Source organism: Petaurus breviceps, unplaced genomic scaffold (assembly GCF_028583685.1).
Source record: "Petaurus breviceps papuanus isolate PSGF00001 unplaced genomic scaffold, PetGlider_PUasm1.0 688, whole genome shotgun sequence".
In the NCBI taxonomy this organism is placed as follows: domain Eukaryota; kingdom Metazoa; phylum Chordata; class Mammalia; order Diprotodontia; family Petauridae; genus Petaurus; species Petaurus breviceps.
Window position 1 is genome coordinate 13939233 of NW_027186457.1, and position 12701 is coordinate 13951933.

At 42.8% G+C, this 12701-nt stretch overlaps 1 protein-coding gene across 3 annotated transcripts in view; it reads left to right on the forward strand.

Annotated features, from left to right (window-relative positions):
- The first annotated feature begins 254 nt into the window (after window positions 1–254).
- Window positions 255–12701, forward strand: part of U2SURP (U2 snRNP associated SURP domain containing) — a 105264-nt gene continuing 92817 nt past the window's right edge. For all 3 annotated transcript variants that reach the window (XM_069104695.1, XM_069104693.1, XM_069104694.1), the window contains exon 1: window positions 255–506. In XM_069104695.1, the coding sequence (XP_068960796.1) occupies window positions 462–506 (45 nt within the window). In that variant the 5' untranslated portion in view covers window positions 255–461. The remainder of the gene's footprint in view (window positions 507–12701) is intronic.

Below are 12701 nucleotides of genomic sequence, written 5' to 3' on the forward strand. Positions count from 1 at the left end.
GGCGGGGGTGCGTCGAGAAGCCCGTAACATGGTAGACCCTTAGTGTCCTGGCCCCTTCCTAGACAGACAGTGGCTTTAATTCCCTTCAGCTCTGGAGACTAGAGAATGCCGCTGGGTGGGGAGTTGAAGGAAGGGAACGAGTTCCACCCTCATTGCGTCGCTGCTATAAGAGGCGCGCGCACCTCGCCCCGTCCCACCTCGTCCCAGCCGCGCGCCAATCGGCGTCCGGAAGGCGGGCTCGGCTGGCACGTGATGTCTGAGCACCTTCCTCTTTCCGGACCTGCGTGGGGGGCAGGGGGGAAGTGAGGTACCTTTCGCAGCTCTCAATCTTGGCTCGTTTCCTCGGCTATCGACTTCTCCTCCCTGCGGACGCCTCTGGCGGGTCCCCGACGGCGATCGGCACGCACGGTCGGCGCTCGACTCGCTCCCGCTGCTGCCGCCGAGTAGGGGCAGGACGCAAGATGGCGGACAAAACGCCAGGCGGCTCGCAAAAATCCAGTTCAAAGGTGATTTCCGAGGGGGCTTCGTGTGCCCGGGGTGGGGGGGCAGGTCTCCGGGCGGCGGGAGAGGACGAAGGCTGTGGGCGCCTGCCGCCCGGATTCTGGCGGGCGGCGTAGGCCGGGCCGGGTGGGGGGCGGGGCGCTGCCGTGCCGATGTGCGCAGGCTGCGAGGCCTGAGCTCTTTCCGCAGGCGGTCCCGGAGTCCTCGCCGGGGGGTGGTGGCAGTGCTGAGGGCGGGCCTGGGCCGAGGACCACGGTCTGCCGCGGCCGGAGCCTGGCCCCGGGATGGGGGCGAGGCGCCTGCCCGCCATCAGCGTCGCCGCAGCCTCCCCTGGCGGGAGGCCCAGGCTCCGAGGGCGGCGGGGTCAGAGCCCAGGCGAACGCGGGGCCTCCCCGAGGCGCGCAGTCTCAGAGGGCCGGCGAGCAGCGGAGCCTCGGCTCAGGCCAGACGGACCGGGGAGCCTCCGGCCTGGGCCGCCCGCCCCTCCCCCGGTCACGCTGGAGTTGGTTTTGCACGTGGGCCAATTAGTGAGACCGTTAGTCCCTCCCCGGGGTGCCCTGCGGAGAAGTGGCTAGGGAAGGCTGCCCTCTGACCTCCGCCTCCCATGGGCGCGCTGGGCCCCCCCAGAGTCGGGGTGGCTGGCCTCGGGGGCCGAGGAGGGGCGGCCAAGGTCACCCAGGTAGAGGGGAGCAGCCCTTTTCCCCCAGCCCGAGTCCTGGCCCAGCTCAGCTTTCCCACGGCGTGCAGGAAACACTTGACTTTTCTGAGCAGAGAATGCACGCTGTGGGAGAAAGGCAGCATTTTTAAAGCGGCAAATAGGTGCGTGCACCGTGCCGAGCTTCTGCAGGGGTTGCCCCGTTGTTAGCACGAGCCGTGTCCGGGCACTGGTCAGGCGGCGCTGTCTCGGTGATCTCCTCCCCGCAGTGGTTTGGTTTTCTTCTAAAGGTTTTTGCATTTCTGCTACCGTGAGGTCTTTTGATTCCCTCGGAAGAAGCTCCTGGTGTTTGTTAAGGATTCCAAACATGCTTAAACCCCCAAAAGAATTAACTAAGGTGCAAGCAGGGGTATAATGCAAGTGGTGTCTTGTGGGGTTTCATTTGCAAAAAATTCTCCATTTGATCCCGTCTGGCAATGACATATAAGATAGGATTGGGAACACTGGCCCTCCTTTATTTAGAGAACCTCTGTCAGATGTGTCGTTGGTGAAGAGAGAGTTGGAAGGGCCCTTCGGTGTCATGCTAGTCCAACTCCTCCTTTTACAGATGGGTGAGAGGCCCAGAAAGACTCAACAGCTTGCCCAGGTCACAAGCAAATAAGTGGGCTGAGGCAGGAGTCAATCCCAGGCTTCAGATTCAGAGGGAGCTGTATTTTATTTGATTATTTACTTCAGCACCCTTTTGCTTCTAAGGAAGAAAAAATGGTGTCATTGGTGTGTGATGTAGGCAGTGGTTTCTCTCTGGCGCTTATGTTACATACTTAATGTAATCTGTAATTCCTACTGTAATTCAGATTACATTTCCACAGTTCTTTATAATTTTCTAATAGTTTTAATCTAGTTTATTTTTCAACCTGGCATGCTTTTAAAAATGTCAGCTAGAATGTAATTCTAAATAACGTTATTACAGTATTCTCTTAACCTGTGCTTTTTTTTAACTTAAAAAATAAAGTGTATTCTAACATGGGGGGGGACTGAGAACCCCGAAGGGGGTGACCCTTTCTGCCCTTTGCTGTGGTATGTGGAATTCTATAGTTCGAGGGTTTGGTATTCTTACCTGCTTATTTACTTCTTTGGAAGGAAAAGCATTATAAGTGACTGCTTAGATTTTCTGTTGTACCCCTATTGTTTATTTGCCTGCTATACTAGTAAGAAGTAGTAATTTCTAAAAACATTCAGCAATACTAAACATCTTCCACTCTACTTTTTGTGTGTATGTGTGTGATGTTGACATTAGGAGACATTATTTAGGGCTGCTACATTGCCCATATCTGTAGGAAATGGGGAAACAGATGAACTGAAATAATTTTTTCTGCCACCTTAGGTAACTGCTTAACATGTATTTCCTTATGTGTGAGAACAGATGATCTCTAAAGTTCTTTACATCTCTAATATCCTCTAATTTTATGTTGGTATGCTCCCCTGGCTCACCCTGAAAATTGTAGAGTAATGTTCATGAGCAGTCAGATCCTCTGATCTTTTCTTTTGTGTATCATTAGGCTACACTTGTCTTTGCTTATTTCTTATCTTTACTCTTTGGCAGAATCTGAAGAGGAGAGCAGGTCATAGCTTTGGACTCACCTTGGTCTAAAAAGATGCCCAGATCTGTTTATTCAGTCCCAGGCTCTCTCCAGAGCTTCTCTTCCAGGTCATCTGATTCCTGTTAGACATTTCTAAGTGGATGTCCTGTAGACATCTCAAACTTAACACGCTTAAAACAAAGCTCATTATTTTCCCCCCAAATCCACTTACCTCTTCTGAGTAAAAATACGGGAGTGTTTATACAAAAGTATTTCTGTCAAGGCTGTCACCATCCTTCTGTCCTCCTAGGTTCTTGGTGTCATCCTCAGCTCCTTACTCGTATGCCCCGTCAATCTCTAAATCATGTCATTTCAGGCTCCACAACATCTCCTTCATCTTTCCCCTTTTTTCTACTTATATAGTCACCACCTTAGCCAAGGTTCTTATCACTTCTTCTTTGAACTGTTCTGGTAGACTCCTAATTGCTGTCCTTGTATCAGGTCTCTCTGCTCTCCATACAGCAGCCAGAATGGTATTCCTTCCGCACAGGCCCCTTACCATGTCATTTCTCTACTCTGTAAAATATGGTGGCTCTAGAGATTCTCTATAGTCAGTAACAAACTCCAGTGGCATTTAAAGCCATTTGCTACCTGCCCCCAACCTACCTTTCTACATTTTTTATATGCTGTTCCCTTTCATGCTCTCTGGGCAGTCCTTGCCATTCTTTATAAAGGGCACTTCCACCTCCATTATTCTGCCATAGACTATCTCCCTTGCCTGGAGTACACTTCTACCTTACCACCACCTCTTTGAATCTCTAGTTTCTTTCAAAACTTCGTTTAAATGCCACTTGGTTTGTGAAGCTTCTTTTGTTCTCCCACTCCCAGTTATCATCACCTTCACCCCAAGTGACATCCATCCCCCAATTATCTTGTATGTATCTCATTCTCACGCACACACTCACACACTCTCTGTCTCTCTGTCTCTCTCTCTGATGATAGTGGGTTTGGATGTTTAGAAAGTTATAATGTTTAGAGTATTACTATCTTCCTCAGAATTGAATTTGCAGAGTTTAATAGCTTAGTAATCATTGGAAAATGGTGAGTAGCTCTTAAGTTCCTTGTTTTCCTAAAACAAGGTGAAAAATGTGCATTAATTTTTGCTCATTGGTAACCCTTAGTTTTTTTTGGCCTTTTTTTGGAGGGCAATTGGGGTTAAGTGACTTGCCTGAGGTCACATGGCTAGTTTTTGTGTTAAGTATCTGAGGCTGGATTTGATCTCAGGTCTTCCTGAATCCAGGGCCAGTGCTCTATTCACTGTGCCCCCTAGCCACCCTGGTGAAGCTTGCTTTGATTGAAGTATTTATGTGGTGAGTAGACTGAGGATGCTTCTTTGGAGTCATTGATGCTGATTGCTTTTTCCATATCTTTACTAAAAATTGGAGGGGAAGGAGCAAAAGACACTGGAGGCTCCTGTGAGTTGAGTAAAGCTGTAAGAACTTCATTGATACGTTTGTAAATTGGTGAAATAGTTCATTCATATATCTTGAAAACAAGGACCAACTTCAGTGTTTCCTTTGCTTGAAGATACTGATAACAGAATTTTCTGGGAAAAATTTTTAGTCATGAAATTCTCTATCATAATTGACATTCCTAACCACATACCTGTCAGACAGCTCCGGGATACTTCAGGCTCCTCTGACTCTGCTGCTTTGAGTTGAAGTTGTTTTGCCTGCTATTCCAGTATCAGAGCTTTTATCACTGGCATAGAGCCTATGCTTTTGTGGAAGACAGGACTGTCTGCTCCTAACTGGTCTTGGCATTCTTAGACTGACTACAGGTCTTTGTTCCTATTGCTGCTTCTAGAAAGTGTGAGACTTTCTCTGCTCCATGATAGAATAGAAAACATCAAATGAAAGAGGGGGCTTATAGGTTACTGTGCCTACCAGAGGAACAGCCATTTTGGAGAAATATGCATTGTGGCCTTAAGACAAATTAGAACAAATTAGTGCCACAAATTTTTATCTTTATTAATAGTGTTGCATTCGTTTGTTCATAAAGTAATTTACTTGTGTTTTGTTTAACTGCTGCCATCTCTCTTGTGGACTATAGACTCCATTGGGGAAGTAACTAACGCTTTGCCCAGCAAGTGCTTAATAAATTGTTGAGTCGAGTCATTTAGTTGCTTTTTGTGTTCAAAGCACTATTAGATCCTCAGGGGATGAATTAAGTCGATTAAGACAAGGCCTTTTCCCTAATGAATTTATATTCTAGCATGGGAGTTATGAATACAAACATCATGCTGATAAATATATGCACATACATGTGTATATATATACATACACACTTTAAAGTAACTCAAGGGCTGAATTGAATATAATAAAAATTTAAGAATGATGTGCTATGTAATGGGAGAAAGAAAACATAATTTGCTACCTGTATGGTTGAGGTGGGCCTTGAGGGAATGATAGGATTTCAGAAAGTAAATGTAGGTGGGGGAAGATATTTCTGAGACAGGGGTAGTATGAGTAAAGGTAAGGAAATTGGTAAATGTTGACTGTGTACAACAGTCATGAGTTTTTCAGTTTGATTAGTGTATAGTGTGAGAGGAAGGAAATAGTGTGAGATGAAGTTGAAGTTAGAGACATCAGATTATAGAAGGACTCAAATTCCTGGCACCTTCATCAGTAGGTAATAGGTAAACCATTGAATGATTTTGAGCAGAGGAGTGATGTGATCATATCTCTTCATAAGGAAGATTAATGACAGTAGTGTAAAGGACAGTTTGTAAGACAGACATGGGTGATGGTGGGAAGAGTAATTAGAAGACTGTTGAAATAGTCCAAGTGAGTTTAGTGAGGTCTAGTATACTAGGGTGGTGAAACACAAAGGAGGGAACTGAAATGAAAGATGCTAGAGGTAGGATCAACAGGACTTGGAACTGAATAGATGCCAAGAGGTCAAGAAGTCAGATAGCACGGGGTAGGTATGGAGCAACATTTTGAAAAAGAATTGGCTTAGGGGCTGGGAAGATTTGGCTTTAAGTCTCACCTTTGACCCATACTGGTTATGTTACCAGGGGCACCTGACCTGAGAACCTTGGATAGATTTCAAGGGGGTCCATGAGAAAAAAAATAACATTTTTATTTCAGTAAATTTTGGGGGGGTAATCATATGCATAAATAAAATGCTTAAAATAAATATGCTTTTGGAAACATTCCAAGAAGGGGTCCATAAAGTTCAGACTTTCAGAAAAGAGTAGATAGGAAAGTAGGTCTAGGGAATGCATTTGGTCTTGGGAGAAGATGTCATTGCTAATATAAAGGTGTGAGGTGCATTTGGTCTTGGACTTGGAGAGAATGGCAAAGCTTTGGAGGAGCTGCTAAGGCGAATGAATGCTATCGGCAGTCAACAAAAAAGACGAACAGATGGCTGAGCTAAAGAAAGTCTCCAATTGAGGATAGATAGCTCAATTTATAGTAGATTGAGTCAATGTGGTTGTGTTATCTTTTCCAGCAATGCTTGAAAAACAAAGAGAGGGGATCCGTAGGTTTTATCAAACGGGTGAAGGTAAAGAGCCTTGTTGGACTGATTGAAGCATCTGGTCTAAAGTAGGAGGGAGGCAAATGAAGTCAGAAACATGGCCCGATTAGAAGAGTAGGGAAAAGTCAGGAAAATGAACAAGCACCATTTCAGTTAGAAGGAATAAGAGAGTACAGCTTTTAGTCTGAGGGAAGTTTTAAAATTTGGGATCTTGGAGGAGGAACAGTTGTGAGTGTTTAGGAACATTCATATTTTGAGTAACTAAAGTAGAGGGGAGATAGAAATCATTGAAGTTGAAGAAGTAGAGGTTTGATCATTCAAACTTCTATTTAGTGTCAGAGGGGAATACAAAGACAAAAGTGAAAATATCTGCCTGTAGTGAACTTAAAGTACTTAAAAATTATTCAAGATACATGAAAACTTAAATATCTAAAGAAAAGAAAAAGGGAGTATTGTATATGAACCACTGTACTATTATGTAGTTTTCTGCTATGCATGCCTTTTTGTATTATGACAAATTTAACATGGTAGTTCCAGCATTGCCCTTGTCTTGTGGCCCCTTCTGTACTTTCTTGTATAGTCATTCATTGAACTTCTTTTTTAGTATTGTGGTCACTCCTTAACCCTACCTCCCCCTCCCCCCATAAAAATAAGTTCTTTCTTTTCATAAAGAGATAAGTAAAGGTAACCGCACATTGAATCTAAAGGCTATCTCATCCTGCTCTTCTGGTTCATCACCTCTTTGTCAAAAGGTGGGCAGCATGGTTCATGATCGGACTTCTGGGATTGTCAATCATACAAGAAGGTTACATTTTAATGGGGGATGCAGACATACATAGAAGATACATACAAAATAGATACAAAGTAACTTTGGTAGGGCGGCATTAGCAACTGGGCAGGTAAACCAGGAAAAGTCTTATATAGACAGTAGTAATTGAGCTGAGTCCTTTAAAAAAATTATATGTTTTATTTCATTAAATATTTCCCAATTATATTAAACATTTTTAAAACATAAAAAAAACTGTTCTAAATTCTCCAGCCCCTCCCCCACCTATTGAGAAGACAAGCAATGTATTTTGAACTGAGTCTTGAAGGAAACCAGGGATTCCAAGAAGGTGGACTGGAGGAGGGAGAGCATTCTAGACTTTGGAAAAGCCAGTGCAAAGGCACCGGGTTGGGTCATGTGCATATAGAACAAGTCGAGTTTATGAAGAGAGGAGTAATGTGAAAGCAGACTGGAAAGATAGGAAGGGACCACGATGGATGTGAAGAGCTTTGCATGCCAGAGAAGTTAAATATATTTGATTCTGCAGAAATAAGTAGTTATTGCCTATATAACTGGGGTGAGTGAGGAGTCAAGGGTGATAGTCTCAAACTTTTAGGCTGCACACAATTTGGTCTTCTTTGGCTTCTCTGCTGTCTTCCTGAATTGGGTACATCCCCTTTACCCTTCCCCCTCTTCAGCTTTCTTTTGTGTGGTGTCTTCACTTATTGAAGTGTAAGGTCCTTTGAAGACAGGGGCTATCCTTTTTGAATTTGTATCCCTAGTACTTAGCACAGTGCTTGGCATATAGTAGGGCTTAATAAATGTTCATTGACATACTCAATTTGTGAACCTGGATAATGGAAAGAATGGTGGTGAAACTTTGACAGTAATATGGAAGTTTGGAAGAGGGTTGGTTTTTGAGAAAATATAGTGAGATCTGTTTCGAACATGTTATGTATGGTTGAGATGTCTATGGAACATCCAGGTTGAAATGTGCAATAAGCAGTTGGTTTTGTGGAACTGGAGCTCAGGAGGGAGACGAGGGCTAGATATCTAAGTAAGGAATTTATTTGTAGGGAGATGATAATTAAATCTATGGAAGCTGATGAAATCACCAAGTGGGTATATAAGGGAAGAGAAGAGGGGTGGGGGTGAGTCAGCCTTGGTGTATCCCTGGTTAGGGCATGACATGCGTATAAAAGAGCCCAAGACAGAGTAGTCAGATAGGGAAGAGAAGGACCAAGAAAGAGCAATGTCACAAAAAATAGAGGAGTGCATGTTCAGGAGGAGGTGGTCAGTAGTATCAAAATACTGGAGAGATTATATTGGAGGTCTCCCTATGGGATTAGAGATTGGTGATGGTGGTATAAAATAATGTCAGTCTAATCAGAAGAGAGATGGTCATATGATCAATGTTGGAATAATGGTTAGGAAGTGACAGTTATGAACAACCAATCTAAACAACAGTCATATTCCAGCTATAGTGCTAGATTCTGGGGATACCTAGACAAAAACAAAGCTACTACTGACTTCTTATGGTGGTAATAGGAGGAAAGAATTGTTGAATATTGTGGAAAGAATGAAGGTAGAAAGATTACTTGTGGAAAAGGAGGAGAGTGAATGGAGATGTGCTTGGGTGGGTGGGTGGGTGGCTTGGAAGAAAGTAGAAAAGCTTATTAAAGGGATCCAAAGGGGAAGTAGGCCTGGAGAGAGCTCAGGAGGCTTTTTTTTTGTTGTTACTGGAAAACTCACGCTCAGATGTCTGTTGTTAATAGCATTATGGTGGTCTGTAAGGTAGGCTGATCTCTTTTAAGTTAATGGAGAGGCCCCAGATAGATCTTGGTCCAATCAGCACAATGTCGTCTGCAAAACAGAAATTTGTAAAGGATCTTCTATAAGAAATCCCTCTTTTCTCTCAATTTTATGTAAGGCATTCTATGTGATATTGACAAATATCTTTGCTGTGTATATATATCTCTACATATGACATATGGATATATATTCCTTTATCATTATCAAGCAAGGCATAAAACAATATATATGCTTGATAATGATAGAGGATCATAGACAAAGAGCCCTCAATTACCATGAAATCTGTTATGGCCTTAACGTAGAGGATAGGTGTCTTGTTGGAGGGAAGGTTGTCTGTATTCAAAGTATTTTTCAGTCAGTAGTAAGACTCTGAGTGTGTGGTCTTCTGTAGAAATTAGTTTGCAGAACCTTATATTACCCTTATGTGTTTCTGTAAAGAATACTTTTGTTTCTTATAAAACATTTTATATAGATACGAGAAAGTAGTGAGTAACCCAAAGATCAGTGTGGAGACGTAGATTGGACACAAGTATGCTCTGCCATATATGTCATTCCATCCCTAAGCCAAATTCAGTGAGAGTAAGGTGACTCCTCTTTGCCTTCCTGTTCTTCCCCTCCATTGTAACAGTTTTCCCTTGCCTCTTCTATATGAGGTAATTTACCCCATTCTGTCTCTCCCCATCTTCTCTAATATTCCTCTCTCACCTTTCAATTTCACCCTTTAAGTAGTATCAAACCTTCCTATTCAATTGGTCCTGTGCCCTCTGTCTATATATACCTGCACACATATATACACAAACTCACATATGTACTCATATGCCCATATACCCTCCTATTTAGACATGTATACATATATATGTATATATACAGTTCTGCTCCCTTCAACTATTCTCATACTGAGAAAAGTTTCATAAGTTACAATTATTGTTTTTCCATATATGGATGTAAACAGTTCAACTTTGATAAGTTCCTTATGATTTCTTTTCCCTGTTTACCTTCTCATTCTTTTCTTGCTTCTTGTATCTGAATGTCGGATTTTCTATTCAAATCTGTTTTTTTTCATGAAGAATGCTTGAAAGTCCTCTATTCCATTGAATGCCCATATTTTCAGCTGAAACATGATACTCAGTTTTGCTGGGTAGGTGATTCTTGGTTTTAATCCCAGCTCCTTTGCCCTGGGATCCCACAGCTGCCAGATCCTGTGTTATCCTGATTGTGTTTCCATTATATTGAAATTGTTTCTTCCTGGCTCCTTGTAATATTTTCTCCTTGATCTGGGAACCCTGGAACCTGGCTATAATATTCCTAGGAGTTTTCTTTTTGGGATCTTTTTCAGGAGGTGATCAGTGGATTCTATTAACCTCTATTTTGCCTTCTGCTTCTAAAACATCAGGGCAGTTTTCCTTGAGAATTTCCTGAAGGATGATTTCTAGGTTCTTTCTTTGATCCTGGCTTTCAGGTAGTCCAATAATTTTTAAATTATCTCCTGGATCGATTTTCCAGGTCAGTGGTTTTTCCAGTGAGATATTTCACATTGCCTTCTATTCTTTCATTTGTTTGGGTCTGTTTAATAGTATCTTTATTTCTCATAAAGTCACTAGCTTCCATTTGCTCCACTCTAATTCTGAAGGAATGATTCTCTTCAGTGAGCTTTTGAGATTCTTTTTGCATCTGGCAAATTTGACTCTTTACGGCCTTCTTCTCCTAATTGCCTTTTTGTGCCTCTTTTGCCATTTAAGTTAGTCTATATTTTAAGGTGTTATTTTCTTCAGTCAGGCTGTTGATTCTTTTCATGATTTTCTTGCATCGTTCTCATTTCTCTTCCCAATTTTTCCTTCACTTCTCTTAATTGGTTTTTAAAATCCTTCTTAAGCGCCTCTGTGGCCTGTAACCAGTTCATGTTTTTCTTGGAAGCTTTGGCTCAGGAGTTCTGACCTTGTTGTCTTCTTCCTGCTCCATGTCTTGATCCTTTTCGTCGGCAAAAAAGGAATCCAAAGTCAAACTGCTGTGCTTCCCCCGCTTGCTCATGTTGCCACTCAACCACTTGATTCTTGAGCTTTTTGCCACAGTAGAACCCTGCTTTCTGTGAGGAGAGCTTTGTCCCAAATTGCTGGGGTTTTCTCAGCTGCTGGAGTTATTAGTTGGCTGCCCTCTCAGAAGCCTCCACTGGCTCTGGCACATTGGTCACGTACCCCAGGACCTTCACCCAGGACAGGGATGCAGATCCAAGCAGGTTAAAGCAAGGGCAGTTACTCCTCAGACTGGTCGCTTGGTCCGCCTACAATCTGCAGGCCAGGAGCTATGAAGCAGCCACAGGACTGTGGCTGCTTCTTGCACTGCACTCCAGGACTTCCTGTTCCCGAAGTCCGCTGACCTCTTACTTTGCCTTTGTCATTTATGGGTTGATAATTCTGGAAACCGCCACAGTTGCAGGTGGTCCACTCTCCCCACGTCCCTCCAGCCATGGCTAGTCAGGCTGTCCTGAGGCTAAAACCTTGGACTTATGTGTGGCTGGGCTCTGCTCCCACCGTTCTGTGCTGGCCCTTTCCTCCGGCCTGCAGAGCTGTCTTTAGCGGGAGGTTAGTTTCTCTCTGTCATTTTGTGGGTTTTGTAGCTCTAAAGTTTGTTTAGAGTCATTTTTTGCATGTATTGGAGGAGGTGGAAGCGGGAGCCATGAGAAGTCCTGTTTTTAACTTTTAAAGCTCTTTATATAATCTGACCCCTTCCTACCTTTCCAGTCTTTTTATTCCTTAAACTCCCCCACATGCTCTTCCATTCAGTGACACTGGTTTCCAGGCTGTTCTCACATAAGACATTCCATCTCCTGGTTCAGGGCATTCTCACTAGCTTTAAATGCTCTTTCTCCTTATTTATCTCCATTTCTAGGCTTCCTTGTCTTCAAGTCCCAGCTAAAACCCAACATTCTACAGAAAGCCTTTTTTGATTCCTCTTAATTTTAATTCCTTCCTTCTATTTCCAATTTCTCCTGTGTATAACTTGTTTGCGCATAGTTGTTTGCATCTTGTATCTCCATAATGTCAACTCTTTTTTTCCTTTGTATTCCTAATTCTTAGTATAGTACCCAGCATGTAACAGATATGTGATTCCCTTCCTTCCTGTATTCTCAGAGGTTGGTAGCATGTTTTTTAGTTCTCTGGAATCATGATTTGCCATTGTATAGATCAGCATTGTTAAGTCTTTCAAAGTTTTGTCATTACAAATGTTTTTCTTGTATGAATTTTTCTCCTGGTTTTGTTTATTCTATATTGGTTCATAAAAGTCTACATCAGGCCTGCACCACCTAAGTGACCAGCCAAAGTATTTCCATTGGCCAGTGAAAAATGTAGGGTTGCCTCTGTACACACTCCTATTTGTCATATGACCCGCAGCAACCAACCATCATCAGTTTGTTTCTAGTCTAACCAACCATCATCAGTCTGTTTTCTAGTGTAACCAACCATCATCAATCTGTTTCTAGTCTAACCAAACTACGGTGAAGAAGTTTAGCCCATTGTAATTTCTACCCATGCCTACTACCCAGTAGTGTAAGTCTGGTCTAGTTGGTTTCTCTGAAATTTCCCCTTTCATCTTACAACATAACCAGAATAATATTTTTAAATGTGTAAGATGAAATGCACAGGATTACAAAGGAAACCAATGGTACTGAAATACTCATTAAAATATTGAAACAATATGTTCATATATCTTGTGTTCAGAAACCTAGGTCTAAATGGTCTTACTATCTCTGAAAGTATTTTGAGTATCAACTCTGTTAGTCCTGTTTCTCTTCTCTTTTGGCTGAGAAAATGGAAACTAAATAAAAGCCAAGCAGCTGAGAGGATTC